The 24,602-nt window shown below is 38.5% G+C and overlaps 1 protein-coding gene across 2 annotated transcripts in view; it reads left to right on the top strand.

The window, feature by feature from the left end:
- The first annotated feature begins 1,555 nt into the window (after window positions 1–1,555).
- ROS1 (ROS proto-oncogene 1, receptor tyrosine kinase) overlaps window positions 1,556–24,602 on the top strand; it is a 105,311-nt gene continuing 82,264 nt past the window's right edge. For both annotated transcript variants that reach the window (XM_045544246.1, XM_045544245.1), the window contains exons 1-7: window positions 1,556–1,765; window positions 9,924–9,968; window positions 12,080–12,139; window positions 13,865–13,891; window positions 18,704–18,764; window positions 20,818–20,966; window positions 21,972–22,110. In XM_045544246.1, the coding sequence (XP_045400202.1) occupies window positions 1,643–1,765; window positions 9,924–9,968; window positions 12,080–12,139; window positions 13,865–13,891; window positions 18,704–18,764; window positions 20,818–20,966; window positions 21,972–22,110 (604 nt within the window). In that variant the 5' untranslated portion in view covers window positions 1,556–1,642. The remainder of the gene's footprint in view (window positions 1,766–9,923; window positions 9,969–12,079; window positions 12,140–13,864; window positions 13,892–18,703; window positions 18,765–20,817; window positions 20,967–21,971; window positions 22,111–24,602) is intronic.

The following is a 24,602-nucleotide window of genomic DNA, read 5'->3' as shown; positions in this document are numbered from 1 at the left end:
AGTAATTCTGCAACAAATGTCTTTGAACACACTTCATCTCGGACAAGTGCAAATTGATGTGCTGGTCAAATTCCAAAAACCAGAATAGACAAAAAGTTTTGAAGTTGGAGGAATACTTCTTTTTCATACCCCACCAATAACGTTAGATCAAGTGAGATAAAAGAATGTACTTAGGTTTTTAAGGATGTGTTGGTGGTCCATTTTGTTGGTGCCGTAAAAGTTACAAATATTATTTATGCTAGTAAGGCAAAAGGTACTGGTAGCCACAGTGAAGAAGACAAATTTTGTTAGGATGAGAAAATCCCTTAGGGGGAGGTACTTTATTCTCTGATTTAAAGGTGCATTTTGTAGAAAGATGGCCACATTCCTCTGACCAAGAAATCGGATAGCTGTATATTCTTTAATCTATTTAATACATTCGTGAAAATGCAGAAAATGAACAAAGAACAAGCAGGCAGGAGAAAATTTTTTCAAGAAGAATGTCTTAGCAGTCAATTCTGGGGTCAGTACCCAGTCATCTTTATGTCGTACATCAGTTTTGACAACATTTACTAATAGATGTTTAGTTCAAAACAAAATTTCATGCACATGCTGTTCTCAATGAGAAGCTCATGTCATTAAGAAAAGGCTACATTACATTTGGTATAATTTATTTAAGACAACAAGGAAGTTTATTTGGCACTTTAGATTGCTGTTAAAAGAGCACTATCATAAAAATATCTGGCCTTAAAGAGTTAACCCGCAGCAATCTAAAAAATAGCTATCCAGAATGACTCACTTCTATACCTTGTAGATTTCAAACTATGGTTTTAGGCTTCAGTTTAACTTTATCTTGATGCTAGGCTAATTGAAATTCTGTACAATGTTTCCTTCTTAAGGCAGCTACACTTGTACCTATCTTAGGTCTCTGGTGGCTACTTTCAGCTCTGTCTCAATAGACCTGATAAGGTAGTATTTTAGTTAATATGTAGTAAAGTTCTCAGAGTGCTCTAACAAACTTCCTTGTCTTTAACTCACCCTTAGAGTATTTGTCTGTTAATTTCAGTTTTTGTTTGCTCTTTAATTTTAAAATAGATATTTGGTTTCAAAGTGTTCTGTTTTCCCTCTCTGTTGCATTGCTTGATTTAGGTGCTTCTATTTTTTTCGGTAATCCTTTATTGTAATAGTGCTACTGTTTGCTAAAGCATAGATGGTCAAAACCCAATTTCCTATAGAGTTGGACGGACCTCAAAGAAGCAAAGTGGTGGAGGATCCAGTGAAACGTTCCGGTTTCAGACTGTGCATGTGTCACACACTTGCTGAAGTGCAATTTGCATTTTCTACTTTGTACACCTTCCACGCAAAGTGCTCTTCTGAGATCTAACCTTTAGTCAGTGGGTGACTTTCTTTATGGGAGTAAAAGGAAGCTAAGTTATAAAATAGCTGTTATGTGAATGTTAAGCTCTCTAGGATTCAAAGTTCTAAACTAAAAGGTGTAAATATTATTTCAAAAGGCAAAGATATTCTAACACTGCAAAACAAAAATGACCAAAAAAGCCATTAACCACTCTTTCAATTGAAGAGATAAAGCCCAGAGAATTCATATAGCAAAATGGAGAAAATTAGAAGACCGGCCATCTGAAAATCTGCCATTGGTAGAGTGATGAAGAACGTTTACTGGCTTAATCTGAAACTTGTCAATTTTGCAGTTCTTGGCTGCCTGTGGATTTTTCTGGGGAAGTGTACAGTTTTGAACAACTGCCTGAAGTCGTGTGTAACTAATCTGGTAAGTTTTACTGGTCCAATATTTGTCTTTGCAGGAACTAAAACATACAGAATTTAGCTTGTTATAACTGATAGAATTGTTTTCTCTTTATGAGATGCTTTCTCATGAGAAATGATTGCAAGTCAACATAGATTATTTTTTCTGAAATAAGTTAGGATCTCTTATAATTACAGATGATAGAGCAGGTTACTTTGTCTAAGTTATCTGGTCATAGATTTTTTTGGGATGGTCATAGCGATTGGGTAAAGAACGCTTAAATGGAATCAATTTTGCACACTTTAAAAAATTTCAATTTAAACTCATTTATTACAAAATCATTAACATTTGTCTTGAAGCATGAAATAGATTTGGCCACAGGGTAATGCCTTCTAGTTCCAGACTAACAGCAATATTTACATTGTGAATGGATTGCTGTGTGGGGAGCTGTATGACCAAGGGAGTAGATACATGTTTTACATGTTGCCATGTAAAACAACATTTTATTCTAAACCAAGAGTTATTTGTAAATTCCTTTATTTGTGTGTATTTGTAATTTTTAATTACTCAGTTTTTTGATATGGAAATTGATGTTTTCTTTCTCATTTCTGGGTGTTATCCCTTTGTGTATATATTGTATCATCTCTTTTCAGTTGTGATTTAGTTTTGCTTAAAAGAGTCACTGAATCAACTTTACAAACCAAATACTCTCAAGACAGGAAAAGATGCATTCTTCTTTTGTCTGAAGACAAAATAAATAGCATGATACCTTACATATGACATTATAGTCATATATTTTCAAATAATGAAAATGAAAGCACCAAATACAGTAATTATTACACTAAAGTATTAGAGATAGAATTCTGTGGAATATTAAGAAAGAAACTTGTGTTATATACTTTTGGTTTAATTTAAACTGTAGTTTAAAATACTGCTTACACTTACTAGGGATAGTAGTAGCATTTTTTAAAAAGTTTGGTATTTTGTATAAATCTTTGCCCAAGACTTCATTGCCTTTAATATGCAATTATCTGCTTTGTTTTTTTATAGTTGTAATACAAACTTAAAAATGGAAGAATGGGACTACTAAATGTTTTTTTCCCTAAAAAGATTTAAATTTTTTTCTGATTATAATGAGAATATGTATTTATTATGAAATATTTATAAGGTAAAGAAGAAATAGAGCAAAGGAAAAAACCCTATAATTGTACCCCTTTTAACTTCTGATTGAATTTTTTAGTATTTTTAGTATATATATATATGTATACACACACACACACACACAGTTGTGCACCCAGCTTTTTCATTTTAAGTTATATGGTGAGTTTTCCCCTATACTCTGAAGTTTTTCTAAAAGTAGGATTTTTAATGTTTAGCGTATTCTACCATAATTTATTTATAAATTTCCCTACTATTGAAACTAATTTTGGTTGTTTCTAATAATGCAGTCTCTTATTTTATTTTATTCTAGTTTTATTTATTCTTATCTTTTTGCGTGGGCTCCTTGATTTCAGAGTTTGGCAGTAGGCACAGACGGTTTGTTCCTTTGTTGAGTTGCCTTCCGTTTGCCACCTACAGAGAAAGGCCCAGCTGATGTGGTGGTAATTGCAAGAGAGACATGGTCTGCCAATTTGACCACTGAATGCAATAAATGTTCCTTATCTGGGCCTCCCACACAGGCTTGGAGGGACAAAAGTGAGGTGAATGAACAACTGAATGCAGCCATGTATCAGGGGAGAGGTTATGCAAAGTGCCTGAGTTTATTATATTTTCTGTGCTATTTTTTTTAAATATGAGCATTTGCTGTGAAGGTCTTCTTTGACATCTTTTCTTAAACACAAACACACACACACACAAAAGAGTATTGTAAAAAAAGAATGTTAGAATTGCTGGCCCAAATGCACAAATCATAGTGCTATGCTTGATTGAGGAATCTGCATATATTAGTTGAATGTATTAACTGACTTAATATTTTTGAATTCTAGATGCCATGTGCTACAGAAAACAACAAATACTTAATGTTCTTGAGAATACTAGTATTGTGAGAATCTTTATGAAAAGGAAAAAAATCATGGTCAAATGATTTGTGGAAGCACATTTTGCTATGCCCTCTTTTTGTAGATTCACAGAGCACAATAGCATATTTAAAGGCTTTGTTTGATCATAATTTCTTCATCTTCTTCGGCAACAGAACGCCTTTTTTGAGTAACAGATCCCAACAACTGAGGAACTAGTGTTGAGAAGTGCTCTTAATTCAATTCAATAAATTTCCATGGGTATCTATGTATATTCAGCTCTGTAGTGGATGCATAGGTAATTCAAAAGAATTAAATTATGTAATCAGTGCCCTAAAGAAAGTTACAACATGTTGAAGTGTCAAGGTTTCTACCACTAGACAGCTAAAAGTTATTACAAATATGATATATTATAGTTTTTACAATATCAGAAGGTGATGACAATACATTTTTCTTTTGAGTTGCATCTAAAGTTCCAAAGGAATCCCCTGAAAGACTGTTAGAAACAATAGGGTTTAGAATATTGTCCTGTTTACCAGACAGGTGCTTTAACCAGCTAAGCCAAGGAGCCAATTTTCCTGTTTAAAAAATAATGATTTCCAAACATCAATACCTTTCTTGTATATCAATAATAACATTAAAGCAAGATCGTGGAATGAACCATAATTAAAAAATTCTATAAAATATCTAAAAATTAGTATAGTTTGATTGGTATAGGAATACATTGGCTGGTAAAACAGAATATTATCCAGAGATAAAGCCATGCACATAGAGGAGTGTGGAATATGATAAAGATGACAACTTCAACCAATAGGGCACTATCCATTTAGATTAAAAAATAAATCCCTACATCACTACCAGATTCAAACAAATTCCAGGAGGTATTAAAAAAAGGTGTGTTTTGAATATTAATAGACAAATAACAAAAATGAAACAAATGAGTTCATCTCATAAAAATGTTAAAAGAAATTATAAGTGAATGTTTCTATAATCCTGAAGTGAGATTGCCTTAAGAAGCCTGATTAAAAAACTCAGACTCCCTAAAATGAAATTATCAATAAATTTGATTACTTAGAAACTTTAACTGTTATGACAATAAATAGAATACAATGAAAACAAAGCCAAAAAGTGCAAAAAAGTATTACATATAGCAAATAAAATTTTACCTGATATACATAAAAGCATATAAAATGAATTTAGAACATGAACAGCCACTTCAAAAAAGAACAAATATAAATGGCTAAAAAGCATGTGATAGATATTCAACCTCGCAGCAACCATAGAGGAAAAATACATTATCAATTCTTCTTCTATCAGATAGGCAAAGATAAAAACATTTATAGTTGGAAAATGTATGGGTAAGCTGACACTTTTATGAACTGTTGGTTGAGATGTAAATTGATGGATTTCTATCAATTTAATAAATATCAAAATTAAAAGGGAATGTATACCTTTAACCCCATACAAGAAATTTACCTGAGGAGATTATTGCATAACTAACCAAAGATACATATGTAAAAGGCAATTCATAGCAAGTTGGTACATAATATTAATAATAGATTTCTAAGTGCCTATACTGTACTATAATAATTAATACATTTAGTTGAATCCTCACAGAAGATTATACATTAAATATAGTAAATATATAAATATAATTATCTTACTTGTGTCTTAGATAAGAATACTAAGTTTAGACAGCACAAGTAACTTTTAAAACATCAGTCACATTGGGAGCAAGTATCATATGTGGGATTAAAATGCAGATCATTCTGCTGTTTCATTTATTAGGGTAGGAAGTAAACAATGAGATTGGTTGTGGCTGAGGTGGGTAGGGTAGAAAAACTTGTGTCAAGGAGTAGGTGTTAGGTTAAGAGGGTCTGAGATCCAGGACTGGGTTTGTCTGGAGTAGATAATTTAAGGAGTAGATAATTTGAGGAGTTGGAGCTAAGGTGCCAGTGGGAAGCCTAAAGTTCAAAGTGAGAAATGTGATGCCTCCAGATTTATTCCTTTTGCTTAAGATTGCTTTGGCTATTCAGGTTCTTGTTTGGTTCCAAATGAAGCTTAGATTATTTTTTCTAGATCTGTGAAACATGATGTTGGTATTTTGATGGGAACTGTATTGAATCTGTAAATCACTTTGGGCAGTATGGACATGTTAACAATGTTAATTCTTCCAGACCATGATAATGGGACGTTTTTCCATTTGTTTGTGTCATCTATGGTTTCTTTCATCAGTATTTTGTAGTTCTCCTTGTAGAGATCTTTCACCTCCTTGGTTAAGTACATTCCTAAGTATTTTATTTTCTTTGTAGGTATTGTAAATGGTATTGGGCATGATTTGACTCTCAGCTTGACTGTTATTAGTATATAGAAATGCTACTGATTTGTGTACACTGACTTTGTAACCTGAAACTTTGCTGAATTTATCACTTCTAGGAGACTTTTGGTGAAATTTTTAGGGTTTTCTAGATACAAGATCATATCATTGGAAAACAGGGATAGTTTGACCTCCTCTTTTGCAATTTGGATACCCTTTTTTCTTACTCTTCCCCGATTGCTCTGGCTAGGACTTCCAATATTATGTTGAATAGAAGTGGTGACTTCAAATTATACTACAAGGGTATAGTAACCAAAACAGCATGGTACTGGTATAAAAGTGGAGACATAGACCAATGGAACAGAATAGAGAACCCAGCAATAAAACTATATAGCTATCACCAACTGATCCTCAACAAAGCAGACAAAAACATACACTAGGGAAAGGATGCCCTTTTCGTTAAATGGTGCTGGGAACATTGAATAGTCATGTGCAGAAGAATGAAACAGGACTCCCTATCTCTCACCATATACACAGATGAATTTTGTGGATTAAAGACTTACATTTATGGGACAAAACCATAAAGATTCTAGAAAAAAATAGGAAAAACTCTTTTAGATATAGGCTTAGAAAAAGAATTTACGACTAAGACCCCAAAAGAAAATACAGGAACAGCAAAAATAGATAAATGGGACTTAATTAAATCAAAAAGCTTCTGCACAGCAAAGGAAATAATAAACAGAATAAATGGGCAATCTCTAGAATGGGAGAAAATATTCTCAAGCTATACATCCGACAAAGGACTAATATCCAGAATCTACAAAGAACTCAAACAAACCAGCAAGAAAAAAACAAACCCCATCAAAAAAAGGGGTAAAAGACATGAACAAAATTTTTTCAAAAGAAAATAGACAAATGGACAACAAACATATGAAAAAATGTTCAATATCACTAATCTGCACATAAATGCAAATTCTTTAACTTTTTTTTTTTGTTTTTAATTTTTAGAGATGGGGTCTCACTCTTGCTCAGGCTGGTCTTGAACTCCTGGAAATGCAAATTAAAACTACAATGAGATACCACCTTACCCCTGTCAGAATGGCCATTATTAAAAAGTCAAAAAACAGTAAATGTTGGCATGGATGCAAAGAGAAAGGAATGCTTATACACTGTTAGTAGAACTGCGAATTATTACAACCTCTATGGAAAACAGTCTGGAGACTACCCAAAGAATTAAAAGTGGACTTACATTCAACCCAGCAGTCCCACTAATGGGTATCTACTCAAAGGAAAAGAAGTCATTTTTATCAGAAAGACACCTGCACTCGAATGTTTATCGCAGCAATTCACAAATTGCAAAGACATGGAATTAACCTAAGTGACTATTAATTCATGAGTAGATAAAGAAAATGTGATATATATATCACAGAATATTACTCAGTCATAAAAAGGAATGAAATAATGTCTTTTGCAGTAACTTGGATGACTGCAAGGCCAGTAACTGGAGACCATTATCCTAAGTGAAGTACCTCAGGAATGAAAAAACAAACACCGTGTGTTCTCACTAATAATTGAGAGCTAAATGTTGGGTACACACAGGCAGAAAGAGATGTAAAGGACATTGGAAACCAACAAACGGGGAAGGTAGGAGGGGGATAAGAATTTACCTATTGGGTACAATGAACACTATCCTGGTGACAGGTACACTAAAAGCCCTGACCTCAGCATTGTAAAATGAATCTGTGTAACAAAAATGTATGTGCCCCTTTAATATTTTGAAATAATAATAAAAAACAAAGTGAGAAATGTGAATTTCATGCAGATTATGGAAGTCATCTGGGCATTGGGTAAGAGCACAGGCTCTGGAGGCAGAGCCTCCTGTCGCCTTCAAATCCTAACTCTGGCAAATTACTAAACCTTCCTGTGCCTCAGCTGTAAAATGGGCACTACCTTATAGGGGTGTTGAGATGATTGAATGAGATTTAGTGTAAACACCTATAAAAGTGCCTGGAACAGAGGAATAATTCAATAAATGTTAGCTATGATGATTATGAGGAGGAAGGTAGAGAGAGTGGAGGTCAGGGAAGAGTGTTGACAAAATCTGTTTCATCAGAAACCAACACACTTGAGTCTCAAGGCTACCTTGCCCAAGACCACTTGACTGGCATTCTATTCAGCCTGTTAAATTTAATCTTGAGAAGTGCCATCAGAAAGACTCATTATTGTCACAATGTGACTTCATGGTCATCAAAAAATGTCTCTGTTGTCGTATTAAAATGGAACACAAAGACTACCCAGTGTTCACTCTTTTGCTTTTATGATCTAAAGCACATTTTTGAAGGGATTGGAAAAAATTAAGTTATGAACTCATTATCTTTCACTTGATTTTACATGATTGTGATTTGATCATATAAATGAGAATCAAAGCTTTATTTTGAACAAACGTACCATGAAGCAATTGGTTGCAAAATTCATCTAAAAGACACAGTTCTTACTCTCTAAATATTATCTAAAACCAAAAACATGTAAGCGTCCTCTTTTCCTTGCAAATGTAGGAGGGTGGGGAATGAAGTGTAAAGGAATCTTTGCTCATATGTCAAATAAGAAAAAAGAAAGGCAACATTTGTTCTTTGCTTCCTGTGTCTGATTACTTTTTGAGTAAATCCCCACAATGCTAGGCCATCAGATGATGCTTCCAAAGGACTTCTGGAGCACCGTAAGTGGGAGGGCACTTGAATTTGTGGATTTATTCCTTTAGTGTATATTAAACACCCATTTCCATCAGGCACTGTTCTAGGTGCTGGGATGGAGCCAAGAGCAAAAGGGACGGGAAGAGGAGAGAGCTCGGTGAGCCTGGTGTTGGAGGGCGTCACTCTCCCCCTGAAGAGCATGGGCTGTTCATAAGACCACACAGATGCTTAAACCACTGCCCAACCCCTCTTCAGATTTTCTACCATCTCCTGGGACATACCGTGTTGGCAGTGCTTGGTTAGCCAAGGATAGATGCCATGTCCCTTGCTGGATTAATCACTTCTCTAATTCAATGGCTCAAATTCAGTAAACCTTTAAGGGGAGATTCTGATCAGCATCAATGAGAGCTACTAAAAATATTCACTTAGTTCTCCTCTGCCCATAATTCTAAGTCAGTCAGTAGAGCACAGGATTTATGAATATTAGATCGTATGCACGTAACACTCTTTGGGTTCTTATCTGATTATCGTAGGCTCAGTATTGCCATCCTTTATGAACCTTCCTGTTTATAACGGATTCTACTCAAACAGTGACCAAGGAGAGGATGAGTAATTTTTAGATTTTTTTAAAACTTAGTTTCCATTTCTTTTATTTTCTTATAAAATAAGAAAGTACAAAAAAGTTCTTAAAATTTGTGAATATGTGAGAAATAGAGTAATCATATGTTTTATTATATATGACATTCTGAATTTATACTTTCTCTCTGTTCTTAATGAGTAATTTTAAAAAAGAAAAATCCGAACACAATTTATTTCTAATCCAGGAGTCCTTTGACTTCATTAATTGACAAATGACACAGTTTTATTTAGTTCTGTGTGAAAATCTCTCTGTGGTTCTGAACCACTCCTGATAGCCATGCCCTCACTCCCACCTTTGTAGTTTCTGCAGAATTCTTAAATATTACATCTATAACTTGCACTGGCATTCTGTCTGGTTTTGTGATAAATTTAATGACTTTAAAAGATTTGACTCCATACTGTACGGATACAAAACACTGAAGAGGCAACATAATTCCAGGAATCATTTTTTTTTCCTTAAAGCTGTGGTAGCTACACTGAACCCAGTATATTGATAGCTGGTGTTTCCTTCTTCATTTCAGGGCAGGCAGCTTGACACTGGCACACCATATAATCTGAGTGAACCGGTGAGTAATTGCTTCTATTGTCAAGAATTTTACAGTGTTTGTTTTGATAAAAAAGGGACAATGGTTAGGTTTTATGGCAATAAGAATAATTACTAAGTAAAGTTTCATTTGTTTGTCCTTGCTGGAAGAAGGTCAATTGACAATAGGGAGTAGTTTGAACTGTAGAATTTATTTAAAAACGAAGTGTGTTGAACTGGAAATGGCACAGGACTAATTTAGGTCTGTGATTTTTCGACCCTACGTAGCTGTGTGGCTTTGGACAAACTACTTAATATTTTTGAGAGTTAGACTTATTATAGGTTATCTGAGATATAGTCTCTAATGTTTCTTCTAACAATTACATTTTATGATTTTATTACTTTTCTGCACATATACTTATTCAGTAAGTGTTTAGTGACTCAAAGTGTGACTATGAACAAATCCCTATGCTAGGCACTAGACACTTAAGAATGAATAAAATAAGATCTCTGTTTAAAAGGACTGTCGACCTTTTGGAATGCATACTTAAAATAAGAGAGACAGACACATCCATAAACCATGACCAGCAGCATCATGAAACCAGAATAGTGGTGTGTGTGAGGGTAAAAGAGAATGCACAAGAGTAAAAAGCACCTTGCCTCAAACTAAAACTAGAAAGAGGATGAGTTTTCTAGAATAACTAGAGGGGAAAAGACATACCAGTCAGAGAGGGCCCTTTGTGTCAAGACACAAAGGTGCATGAGTTAGTCTGACTTGTTCAGGCAAGTGAGAGTATTTCGGCTTGCTTGGAAAATGGGGTGCGTGTGTGGAGAGTGGGGACGCGGCAAGTTAGGTGGGGCCAGATCACGAAGAGCTCTGTATGCCATGCTTGGTAATTTGGTCTCAATCCACAAGTATGATAGAGGTATATAGAGTTTTAGGAAAGAGGTGTGACCACGTTTTGTTTTGAAAAGATTACTCCAAATGTGGAAACCAGAGGGGTCCTCCCTGAGGCTGTTGGTCAGTGGTAGAGGGCACAGCAGAAAATCAGGGCAGTGAGTGAGGAACTCAGACGGATGTTAGTTAATGACAAGGTGAGTCAGTCGGACTTGGTGATGGCAGGGGAGGGGATGGCAGAAGGAGAAGGCGCCCTGGTTCCCAGCTTGAGCAACTCAGAAGATTGTAGCAGGTTAATGGGAAACACAGGAGAAAGAGAAAATCTGATGGTGGAAAGTGAGGAACTTAGTGTTCCACGTGCTGAATTTGACGTGCTTATAGGGACTTAACTAGAGATGTCTAATGAGCAAGTGGATTTCTGGGTGTGGAGCTCAGGAAGGAGCCTCAGCTGCAGTCACAGGTTTGCGGGTTATAGACAACGACAACAGCTGAAGCTGAGGTAGTGGATGAACTCGCTCAGGGAGAACTTGAAGAGTGAGAGCAGAAAAAGTGAGAGGATAGGACAAGACATAAAAGGGGTGGAGAGAGGAAAAAAGATGGCCAAGGCGACTGATCAGGAACTGGGAGGAAGGAGACAGGGATCCAGGTTCTGCAGTGGCCCATGAAAGGAACGGTCAACACCGTCCCAGGCACAAGTCAAGCAAGGTAAGGAGAAAGGTGTCGAACCTGGCCCACAGCAGGTCAGGGCAGCTTTGGGAGAACGCTGTCAGGGGAGCTGAGGGGTGAAAGTGGCTAGCAGGCAGCAGACTCCGCACACTGTCTACCTATTTAGGTTTCGACATGCTTCCATCTGGTCGAGTGCCCAGCTGTGAGTTTTGCTTGTCGTGTGAGGATACCCTGTGGACCCAGGATCCACTTAATACCATGCTGTCTTGGACTGCACCGTTGCCAGCCACCCCGTGGGCAATGTGTTCCCTGAAGGTTGGGTGTTCTCTGGATTCTAGGTCTGCCACCCAGGGCTTAAGTCCACTCAGCAGCCCCGAGGCCCTGCAGTGAGCCACACCAAGCCCTGTTCTGCCTGTAGACAGCACAGCTCAGCTTAGAATCCCAAAGGTCCTGATGCTTTGGAGGCCTCGGCTTCCTTGGTAGATTTCTATTTCTAAAACACAAGGTGGTACTTTTCGTTACTGTGTTGCACTTTCAAGTGACAAGTATCACTTTCTTCAGTCACCATTGTCTGTTAATGTCTCTTGCAGTGCATTCAAGGATGTCATTTTTGGAACTCTGTAGATCAGGAAAATTGTGCTTTAAAGTGTGTAAGTATTAATAATGTTTCTGCTTTGATACTGATGTTTCCCTCCAAAGAAAATTTGTCTGAGAGGATTCTTATTTGCACGCCCATTGGTTTTCAATTAGTTTGCTTGACTCTAAGGGGAAAATATGATAGCCTAAGTAATAAGTAGTAATGGAAAAGAAATTGAGATTAACATTATTAATGCAACTAGAGGTCAAGCAAGGTTAATGCAAATCATGGAACCCAGGGATGCCCAGAGATATCCAATTGCTCTAAAACTATAAAGGCCTTTTGAATATTTGTTAAATTTCCTATGCCTGCACTTCTCAAATTTTAATGTGCAATTACCTGGGTTCTTGTTCAAATGCAGATTCTGATTCAGTAGGTCTTGAGTGGGGCCTGAAATTCGGCACTTGTAACAAGTTCCCAGGTGATTCGATGATGGTGGTCTCCAGATCACATACTGGATAGCAGGTCCCTAGGTCATATTCTAAGTTTCTTTGCGGGGAAGGTGGTAGCAATTCAATTCAGAGGTCACAAACATTTGGTTTACTCTACTTTATGTAGAAAATACATCCTCATATACTTTATTTTTCATTTTTAATTTACTCTGGCTTTGCCACTTAGTGTGTAATTGACTTAATCCCTTGGTACTTTGCTTTCCTCATTAGTAAATTAGGATAATAATAGGATCTCCCTCCTAAGGATAATGTCTGATACATTCTAACTACTCCTAAGAATAGTGTCTGATACATTCTAACTACTCTGATCTCATAGATAAGAATTTTATTATTTAAAAGTGAATTGCTTTGTTCAGGTTGTTCATGTCAGAGGTTAAATCAATAAGAATTGTGGTAATGTTGGGGAATCCTGATGTCATTTTCTATTAATGACTCAAATTATTGCATCAAGATTTAAATAAGGACATTAATCTTTCCTCATATGTGGTCCTCATAGTTTTTCTTATATAGTATGTCCTTGCAGACCTCTGTCACAGAAGTTAACTGTGCCCACTTCTCACCTTTGTGACTGCATGCCTCACAGAATGGAAGTTGTCAAAAGGTGGAGCATATGTTACCTAGAGTTAGTAGCTATTATACCTTTTCCACAAATTGCAACTTAAATAATTATTTGTCTATTTATGTGTTTAATATATTTTACCCCAGCATGTAAGTTCTACCAGGGCAAGCAGCTCTCCGTCTTTTTCAGATGGTATCTTTTCCACTGAACACAGCACAGGGGTGTAGCAACTGCTCAGTCAGCATTTGCTGGGGGAATGAATGGGAAGCACCATTTGTTTCCAGGCAACAATCAAGAAAGTGGTGTGGACGGTGGAGGGACCAGTTTGGGCAGAGGAATCTGCTGGCCTTTGCTAGCCAGAGTTGTTGGTGATTTTCATTTCCAGTTCTGTCTTCCTTGGATATCTGCAAACATTCCTTTGCTCTGTAACCTGGTCCATCACAGATTACCTTTCAGTTGTCTGAGATGTTCTAGTAGACATCATGCTTTACCCTTTTTCCAGTGATGCAAACAACGTAATTTCTAGAGCTGTTCATACAGTGGCCTACCTGGACAGAAGGCAGAAGGCCCAGCTCTAGGCTCCCCTGCTTTTGTTTTTTTGTTGGTTGTTTATCAATGGTAGGACAATAAATTAATTTGGAAAAAACATACAGCTAAGTATCACTAAAATTATTTACAACCTTCAAGATTTTAAGTCATTTTATTATGCTCTTTTTTTTCTATGCAGAACGATACCTATGCCACTGTTTGTGAGGTGAGTTGGCAATCACAAAAAAGATGTCTCAAACCCCATCTTTCTCTCTCATCTTTAAAAAGCTATTAAAATAAGAATGAAGAAAACTGAGGTATTCTCAGTGCACAGAGACATTCTTCCTGGGAGTGTTATTACTCTACATATAAAAATGACTGTATAATTCCATTTTTGCTGCAAATATTTACTATGTTTTATGTATCTATGTGTATATACATAATGTATTAATATATAAAATATAAATGTGTGTATATGTATACACACATGCTCACAAATCTACACATGTATTACTCTAATCTGCTTTGGAAGGTTATAGTTCCTGGAGCCTGGGGAGGAGGGCAGCAGGGGAGCGGGGGAAGGAAGGGGCACAGGTACGGATACCTCTGCTGATGCCATTTTCTTCCCCACAAGGTATAGTGCATTAAAAGAGAGCCCTTTGATTGCAATTTTCTTTCTTATTCAACATTTTGAAACACAGCCTCCCCGCCCCCGCCGCCAGCCCGCCACCCTCCCCGCCTGCCTTTGATAATAAGTGAATTGTCATGCTGGCTTTGGCTGCCCTGCCCAGGTCTCTCCACGGTCCAGTCTGCTCAGCCTGCCTCTGCTGCACTGGATTTCCTCCTCCCCTTCAGAAAGACCTTGACATTTTGATCTTTCCCTACTGGGTCTTCTTCAACTAAGCTTACCCTTCCTGGATTTCCTCCTCTCAGAATAAGGTTATTTGACAATAGGTTCTGTGAAGAAGCTATCTTATTTCTTACTTTAAAACCTATGTTGTATTCTATTTAAACACCCTTGAAGCCAGTGAGCAGAATTATTTTATCCTGCCTGGGGAAGGACTATACATTTTCATCAATTAATAAAACAGTAAAACTCCCCCTTAACAGGGAACAAAAATTGAAACAAAAACTATTATGTTGGAATATTTTCTCAATAGTCAGTGGTTGGTTATTTTGTATCTGAGTGATTCTCCTTGGGAGTGGGTGGGGGTGGGAACTGGCTAAGAAAAGATACAATACAGGGAAAAACTCACCTGGTATATAAATAGACAATTAAAAGTGTCTCCTGATTGAGATTAAAAAAAAATCCTGAGAACCCCTTTATGCAATTAAAGCAAAATTACTCCCAAAGAACAGTCCCTGGGAAGATTGTGCCAGCGTCAGAAAAACCTAGGAGAGAGAAAGTCTCGGGAGCACTGAAGCAGCCCAGGCTTGGATTTGTAACGTACTAGTTCCTTGTTAATCATTATGCTGCCCAGTTGTCTGTGCTTCTATAATGTAAATCTTACAGCATTATAACTTACATAATTATTCTATTCTCTTTACACTTTGCTACTTTACACTTTATAATGTTGTACTTTAAATAAAGTAGAACAGAACAGGAACACATGCAATATAGAAAGACATAGAGATATATATTTTAACTCAGTTGTCCACACCTTTAGGAAATCAAATTATTAATCATTGATTAATCAAACCTTTAATCATTAATGTTTCAACCTAGGCAGCTTGGAATTTTTGCAGTTTGCATTCCCTGGAGGAAATAGTCTTGAAAGTGATAACTTAGCAAAATATAACTTGGAAAATGATGATAGCAAGTGAAGTGACTTATCTTTGATAAGTTAAATCACAAGTTAGATCTTATCTTTTTTTTAAATTTCAGAATATTACAGGGGTACAAACACTTTGATTACATAAATTGCCTTTGTATTGCCCAGTCAGAGCTACAAGTGTGCCCATCCCCCAGACTACATGCACCGCATCCGTTAGGTGTGAGTTCACCCATCCCCCCCTCCCTCCTCCCACCTGCCTGACACCCGATGAATGTTACTACTATATGTGCACATAAGTGTTGTTCAGTTAATACCAATTTGATGGTGAGTACATGTGGTGCTTGTTTTTTCATTCTTGTGACACTTCATGTAGAAGAATGGGCTCCAGCTCTATCCAAGATAATACAAGAGGTAGTTCACCATTTTTTTCATGGCTGAGTAGTACTCCATGGCATACATACACCACAATTTATTAATCCACTCATGTATTGATGGGCACTTAGGTTGTTTCCACATCTTTGCACTTGTGAATTGTGGTGCTATAAACATTTGAGTGCAGATGTCTTTTTTATAGAGTGAATATCTTGGCCTTCTGGCTAAGATCATGTATAGATCTTATCATTTCTGGAAACCTTTTCAGGGCTTATTGCTATTTGGAAAAAATAACAAACTACAAAGGTGTGCCGGTTCCACCGTGTCCCTGTCTGACCTCATTTCCTACCATCCCCTTTGTTTCTGTGCTGACCACACCAGCCTGGTCCTCTTCCTTGACACAGGAGGCACACGTCTGCCTCAAGGCTTCTGTCCTGCCATTGCTTCTGCTCTTGCCCAGACCTTTGCAAGCCCAGCTCCTTCTCATGACTCAGGTGTTGGCTTGAGGATCACCTTTGCACAGTTCTTCCTGATCACTCTGATAAAGGAAGTCTTCTTCCTTCCCAGTCACACTCTGTGCTTTTGACTTGTTTTATTTTTTTCCTAGCAATTTTCATTATGAGAACTTTGAAAAGAAGTTTGTCACTTAGTTATCATCTATCCCCTTCTAAAGGAATGTAAATTCCAGGAAGTCAGGGAACTTACCTTTCTTGCTCATTGCTATATTCTTAGGGCCTAAAATAGTGTTTGGCACATAAAAGGCCAAATGTTCAAATATTCTTGAATGAATGAATGAATGATTTTTAAGAAAACGGTATCATAATTCATATGGAGGATGGTGGATATGTTTTTCTTGTGTTAACAGAAGTTAGAAAAGCCACTGGCACATGTGCCAGTCTGGAAAACCAAGGGACAGTAAAGATGGTCTGCCTGCTATGGGATAGATAGATGGGAGTATGAGTGGGAACAGAGACAGCTGGCTGGTGTAGCCCTGGGAAGAGTAAACTTGCCCTCCACAGTGGGAATAGCAGCTCAGTAACCTGTAATATGCAGTAAGAATGTCCCATCTAGGGGCTTTGGGCTCAGATTCTGTGAACTCCTTAAATCCAACCACTTCTAGATTCTCTCTAGGCAACTGGAGCTTGAGAAGCATTGGTTAACTTTGCTGGAAGTCCAATGTTGAACTGGCTACATGGGTGGGAAAGAGAGAGAGAGAGAGAGAAGGAAAAACTAACTGATAGCTTTGTTTCCACTTGAGATAACATTTAAACTCCCAGATAATGGGAATTTTATTATATATTTCCCTTGAAAAAAATCCAGGAAAAATAGGGCCACAATTTCCCCTGATGATCAGAATTAGCTATATTTCCAAATAATCTATATTGTCAAACACATCTCCTTTTTTTCCTTCTTCAGTTTTTTTTAATTTTAGAGATGGGGTCTCACTCTTGCCTAGGCTGGTTTCAAACTCCTGAACTCAATCGATCCTCCCACCTTGGCCTCCCAGAGTGCTAGGATTACAGGCGTGAGCCACTGTGCCCGGCCCCTCAGTTTTCTTTATTGAAGAAAGACTTATGTTATATAATAATTTTGCTGTCACTTTGTGTATTCTTTGTAGTTAATGAATATGTTGAATGAGTTTTACTAAAATTTACAAAAAGGATGTGAAAAGTATACTAAAAATTTAAGTTAAATAATCCTGAGCACAAACTGAGGTATTAACTAAGGATTAACTTAGTTAATCCTTAACTAAGCAAACCTGGGCTTATCAGGCGCCGCTTCCTTTTAGAGCATAGATCAAACATTGGACAGTTAGTATTTGCCAGTCACAGCCCACCTTTTTAGGGCACATGTATTGTGTCCTGGTTTCCACTATTATCATGAGAAACAATAGCATGTTGTTTTAAGTATTAGAATTATAAATTGAAAGAGAACAGGAAGATTGATCATGATTATGTTGTGGTTTTATAATGTGTGCATTTTCTCCAGGTGTGTATATGTTTTGTAGCTAATGTTAATGCATCTGTTAAGAGTTACAGGAAATTTGTGTTTCAATTATCAAATTGTGTACTCTGTTTTCTGTTAATGAGATAAAATGTTAATCATCATTAGATTTCACATCTTAAAATTCAATGCTGATATTAAGATAACCGTTAAAATGTTCACCTACTATAAAAATTTGTAGTCAACTTTGAATACTCTAAGGAAGGCATGGATATACAAAAATATAGGTAATCTCTAAGCATCATTTTAGGCTAGAGTTTTAAGTTTTTAGCTCATCAGAACTTTGACTAAGATGCAAACATATAATTGCATTGTTGAGCTCACTGTTTTTTCCAACTATGGGGCTGTGACTGATTAGAGGGTCATAGAATCAATTCAGTGAATCAAGAGTCACATTAAACCAAATGAAACAGAATAGAATGGAATAAAATCAAGCATTTAAGAATACATCACAGGTACAGGGTTCTTTTGGGGATGATGAAAATGTTCTGAAATTAGATTGTGGTGACTACTGCAGAACTCTGTGAATATACTAAAAGCCACTGAACTGTGTGCTTTAAATGGGTGAGTTTTATGGCATTTGAATATATATCAATGAACCTGCTAAAAATCGGAAGGGGAGTAAGTATTAAACATTTTTTTTCAATATGTATGTGTATACAAAGTTGCTTTGTGAAATTACTTTTTGCTATGGAGCACGATCAAAAAATGTTTGGGAAGTGCTGTTCTAATCTCACTAGCAAGTGGGAACCTAAAGTATTACACTTGAAATAATTGGTAAAGATATTCTTGTATATCAGGCATTCAGATTTCAAAATGTAGTTGAAACTTACCAGGAAAACTAGCAGCAAGGCTGCGCTGACTGGCGTGCTACCTGTCCTCCACAGCGAGAGTCGTGTGAAGTCGGCTGCAGCAGCGCCGAGGGTGCATATGAACAGGAAGTACTAGGTAAGAGGGCACATGCGGCTGTTAAATAGTCTCTACACCATTCTAGGGATGACAAAACACCTCTTAAAATACCTACACTTCTGCATCTCAGTAAGATCAAAAAGACATATTTAAAGAGAAAATTCAATAATTTCAAACATGGAGGCAATTCTGAAAAAGACTAAGCATGACTCCTCTTCCAGAGCAAAAGTGAGAAAACGTGGGACATGACTGATGTTTAGGACCAGATTTTGTCCTCAAGTTCAGTAGTTGCAGTTACTTCTAACTTCATGAGAGACAAATGTGCTTCCTGAGCAGATGGTGTCAGGGAATGCCACTGTTTCAATGAGCTGAAAGTATAGGAATATTTTACTTAATGTGCATTTCATTACTCAGCTAACAGTTATTCAGTAGAGTGCCTACTGTGTGCATGGCCCCCCAAAAGGATCTGCCATATTGTTTGATTTTAGATACCCTCCATGACCCTTTCCACATGGTGAGAAATGATAATAACTAATAATTTTAAAAAATAAACATAACTTTTTTATTAGGCATTTAGAGTCAGGCACTGTTCTCATTAATTTATAGGTATTAGCTCCTTTTGTTTTCAGAGGTATAAATAAATACTATTAATATTATTAATCTCATTTTACCAGTGAGAAAATTGAGGCATGAAGTTTAAATACTTTCTTGGGGCAGCATAGCTAGTAAAAATGTAGAGAATTGTGACCCAGCTGTCTGACTGTAGAGCCTTTTCTTGCCCACTCTGCCATGTCCTGAAAGTAGCATGTAGCTCAGTGCAGCTTCTCTTTCTCACTGGGCTCACTCTTGCCTTGATATTTTAGAATAAAACTACTTTACCTCTGTGTTTTGATATTCATCACCATGGCTTTGAAACACATGTCTATATTTAGCTAAGAAATTTACACTTACTTGTACTTATATAACTCTGACCACTTCTGCCCAGTTCTCAACTTACGGGGTTTCTGATGCCTCCTGGTTATTGTTCCTCACTCTGCTGACAGCTCCGTCATTGGACTCCTCTTCAGGGTGTCCACAGCGTACTCCAGTTCCTGCTGTTGAGAATCTCACACCATAAAAGGGGGAAATGAGGAGCTGTGCTTTGCTTATACAGTTATAATAGCCCAAAATGAACCATAATAGAAGACTCAGCAGAGAAGGGTTATGCTAGGCCTCTCTGTGGGCTAGGTCTTTAGATGACAATGGCTTTAAATTTTCTGGATCCCAGAGTATGGACTTTAATTAGTGCATATCTGATACCTGTAGTGATGATAATTGTGTCCATTTTCTTTTAACCAGGAAGAGTGAAGTTCTAGGAGTTTATATCTAACCGTTTTAAGCTTCCTACCAAATTTACCATGATTTCTAACCCAGAGTGGTGATTTTTTTTCTGTAAAAGAAAGCTGACGCATTAAATCCATCACCAGTTTGGCAAAATAGAGAAAGTAAAGTAAAATAATTGCATCCCAGTGGTACATACCATTTAGAAATCTCACCCCTAGTACAGTGCCTGGCAAGTAGCACCCAATAAATGTGTGCCACCAGCTGTAACGTCTCTAATGTTTAGAAGTCACGAAATGTTTTGCAGTGCAAAACAGCTGAACAGAGTTCTTTGGAGTAAAGGCAATTACTCTGTATATTACAAAAATTCGTTGACAAGATCGGTATGTAAACTTTCAAAAATATCTTGGGGTATGTGTCCTGGGGCAATGGATGGTTCTGTTGTGCTGCAGTCATGCTCCTGGCACCTGCCCCCCTGGCGTGCAAGGGAGTGGTATTGTAGGACAGCTCAGAGCCCTCCGTGCCATCCGCTTGTAGAAAGGAAAAGACTATGTTTAAAGATAAGAGTGAATTCTGTGGGGGAAAAAACCTGCCAGGCTGACTGATTTTTAAAAGTCAATCAATTGAATATGTGCATCATTCATCGTACAGGTGAGTTATTGTGGCAAGATGTAGTTGTAGCAAGTACATGCTGAGAGTCCTAAACGGGCACGCTCTCTCCTGCTTTGGTGGACAGGAGCGCAGAGTGAGTGAAATCTTGTTTTCTCTCCAGAAAATGCAGATCTCCCCACCGCGCCCTTTGCTTCTTCCATTGGAAGCCATAGTGTGACGTTACGATGGAAATCTGCCAACATCTCTGGAGTGAAATACATTGTTCAGTGGAAATATGCACAACTTCCGGGAAGCTGGACTTACACTGAGGTATGAAAGGCTGTATTTGTACCCAAACGCAGCCTTTTTTCCTCCTCAAATTTTTAAAAGTGCCCAATTACTACATATAATTATAGGTATTCTAGAGCTCACACCTATAATCCCAGCACTTTGGGAGACCAAGGCAGGAGGATTGCCTGAGGCCAGGAGTTCAAGACCAGCCTCAGCAAGAGCAAGATCCCATTTTTACCAAAAAAAAAAAATAGAAAAAGTAGCTGGGCATGGTGGTGTATGCTTGTAGTCCCAGTTAGTTGGGAGGCTGAGGTAGGAGGATTGCTTGAGCCCCGGAGTTTGAGGTTGCTGTGAGCTATGGTGACACCTCTGCACTCTAACCTGGGTGACAGAGCAAGACCCTGTCTCCAAAAAAAAAAAAAAAGGACATTCTAAAAAAATTCAAGTATAAAATGAGTGGTTGGATTAGATGGACTTTAGACTTTAATCTCTGCTACTTTGTAACATGTTATGTGAAACCCTTTATTTTATAAGGAAAACATAATACTGAACATACAAGTATATTCCTTCAGCACAGCACCACACAAATACTTATCCTGTGGGCCATTATCTGCCCATCCCAGCTAACGTGATTCCAGTGAGGATGGAGGGCAGGAGGAAGATTCTCACAGGGGTTGGTCCAATTTAGAAGTGCTGTCTAAGGTGGTCACCCAGGATTATACCTTCTAGGAAAGCATAAGAAAATTTAGTAAGAATAGTCCCAAGACACTAAGTATATGAACATGGAAAAATTTAAGTCAATCTTTGAGGTAAGTGCCAAATAATTAAACACATAATTTTGCTTTTTTAATAAAAGGAGAGAATTTCTGAGTCAATTATGCAGGATGATATCCGGATGGCTCAGCTCTAAGCTCCAGGCTTCTGTTCGTCGGGCCTGGCTCAGTGTCCAAAAGACCATCCATCTTCTACAAATTAATCTGTGCTCTTAAGTCACAGTGTGTGGTGATTTTGCCAATGCTGAGTGTTGATCTCTCATTGATCTAGACTGTGCCCAAGCCCTCGTATGTGGCAGAGCCCCTGCACCCCTTCACCGAGTACATTTTCCGGGTGGTTTGGATCTTCACAGCCCAGCTGCAGCTTTATTCTCCTCCAAGTCCCAGCTACAGGACTCACCCGTATGGAGGTACGGTGTGCACACCTGGCGTGTGAAAGAAGGACATTATTCCAAAGCTTAGCTTTAGTTCATTTTTATTTCGAACACTGAAATGAATCTATTCCTTCATTAATTGATCCATTCAACAACTGAGTACCTAACTGTGTGCCAAGTAGTGTTCCAGGTGCTCACAATACCTCTGTGATCAAAACAGACAATGGAGCTCACATTTTGGTGGAGGAGAAATATTCTACACAATGAACATGAGAAATAAGGAAAGTACTAATGTATTGTAAGTAGGATGCTGCTGTGTACTATGGTAAGAGGAACATCTTGAGCAGGGTTTGTCCTTTGGGGGATTGAAAATGGGGAGTGGGAAGGGAAGGAGAGGCCAATTGCAGTATTAAATAAGGTGGCCAGAATAAGCCTCAGTGAGCTGGTGGGGTGAAGTTTGAGCAAAGACTTGAAGGAGGCCAGGGAGTTGGCCAAGCAGGTATCTGAGATACAGCATTCCAGGCAGAGGGACAGCCGTATGGAGGCTCTAAGGCAAGAGCATCCCGGGAGGCCTGTGTGGCTGGAGCAGAGTGAAGGGGGCAGAGGAGTAACAGACAAGGCCAGAGAGGTGGTGGGGGCCAGATCACGGTCTGCCTCGGAGGCCTTTGTAAGGACTGTAGCTTTCGCTCCGAGTGGAAGGAGAGTCACTGCAGGTTTTGAGCAGAGGAGTAACATGACTGAATGTGACCTGCCCTCCATGGTAAAAGGATCACTCTGGCTGCTGTATGGAGAATGAACTGTGCATACGTGGGAGGAAGCAGGGAGACCTGGGAAGTGGCCACTGTGGTGACCCTGGGGACGGAGGCCAAGGAGTGGTAGTGGTGCAGTAAGACGTGTTTGGATTCTATTTTTATTTCTTGGCATAATTTTTAGTCTTTTGTTGCCTAGGTTATAAACATCCTTGGCTGCATAACAATGAAATCTGTAAAAAGATTCACCTTTATTTATTTATTTATTTATTTTGAGACAGAGTCTCACTCTTTTGCCCTGGCTAGAGTGCCATGGCGTCAGCCTAGCTCACAGCAACCTCAAACTCCTGGGCTCAAGCAATCCTCCTGCCTCAGCCTCCTGAGTAGCTGCGACTGCAGGCATGTGCCACCATGCCTGGCTAATTTTTTCTATATATATTTTTAGCTGTCCAGATAATTTCTTTCTATTTTTTTAGTAGAGACGGGGTCTCGCTCTTGCTCAGGCTGGTCTCGAACTCCTGACCTTGAGCGATCCTCCTGCCTCGGCCTCCCAGAGTGCTAGCATTACAAGCATGAGCCACCGGGCCCGGCCCATTTTTGTTTTTTACTGGCAAGTTGGTTATTTTTGTATTACATTTTTAATACCGTTGAAGGGAAGCTCAGGTGCTGTTTTTGCTTATTCAACAAGTATTCTTTAAGCACCTATTATATAACAGACATTGTTCTAGGAACCAAAGATGATAAAGTCCCAACACTCCTGGGGCTTCCGTTACAGCTGGGAGAGACAGTCAGGCAAGTGATGAAGTGAAAGTGTTTGCTGGGGTCAGGAGGGAACCCAGTAAGCAGCATCCCACTTTCCAGACCGAGTTCTGAACCAATAAAAGATAAAATGAAAGAGTGAGCAGGTGGGAGCAGGAAGATCATCATTATTTCTGATAAAGACCCAGTTGGATGATGTAGCTTAGCATGAAAAGTGGGATGAAATTGCTAACTCCCTGCTCCCAGCTCTGACTTCAGAACAACCCACTGAAGAGAAAGTTTGAGTCTACTGAGCAGACACTGCTGTCTCTTGCTGATTTTGCTAGAAACGGAGGGATAAGGAGACCAAATCACTTTTTTCAAGACCTGTGAATCATTACCTCCACCGTATGGAGAACCGTGGCACATGGCTGCTGTCACCAAGCAGGTGTTCATCCTTCTCCATGGGGGGAGATGGGGTGGGGTGAGAGGCGGGGGTGTTCACACAAAATTCATGGGTAGATGCAGCACTGAGGAATGAGGATGCATCTCACCAAACAGTGCGGTGTAATTTCACATGGGAGTGAGTGCCAGGAAGAAAAAGTAGGATAGTAATGGAGAGGGCCTGGGGCGGGGACCTGTTTTAGGTGGAGCGCTGGTCAGGGAGGCCTCTCTAAAAATGACCTTTGTGCAGAGCTTTGAAGGACATGAGGCAAGAAGCCATGCAAATATCTAGGAATGAGTTTTTCAGGAAGAAGGAAGAGCAAGGACAGTGGCAATAAGCTGGATGTATGGAGGAGTGTCTAGAGTGGCTGGAGCACCATGAGTCCGATGGGGAGTAGAAGAGGGGACCCAACAGGCAGCCAGAGGCCTGGGCACTGGGGCCACCAGGCCGTAATGAGGAGTACCGACTGTATTCTAAGCATGACAGCAAGTCTTTGGAGAGTTTTAGGCAGGGGAGGGACTGGTTCGAATTTTAAAACTTTCAGTCTGGCTGCTGCATGGAGAATGGACTGGGGGTGGGAGTGGGCCGGGGGTGGC

This window comes from Lemur catta, chromosome 2 (assembly GCF_020740605.2).
Source record: "Lemur catta isolate mLemCat1 chromosome 2, mLemCat1.pri, whole genome shotgun sequence".
NCBI classification, from domain to species: Eukaryota; Metazoa; Chordata; class Mammalia; order Primates; family Lemuridae; genus Lemur; species Lemur catta.
This window is presented reverse-complemented; position numbering and strand designations above follow the sequence as displayed.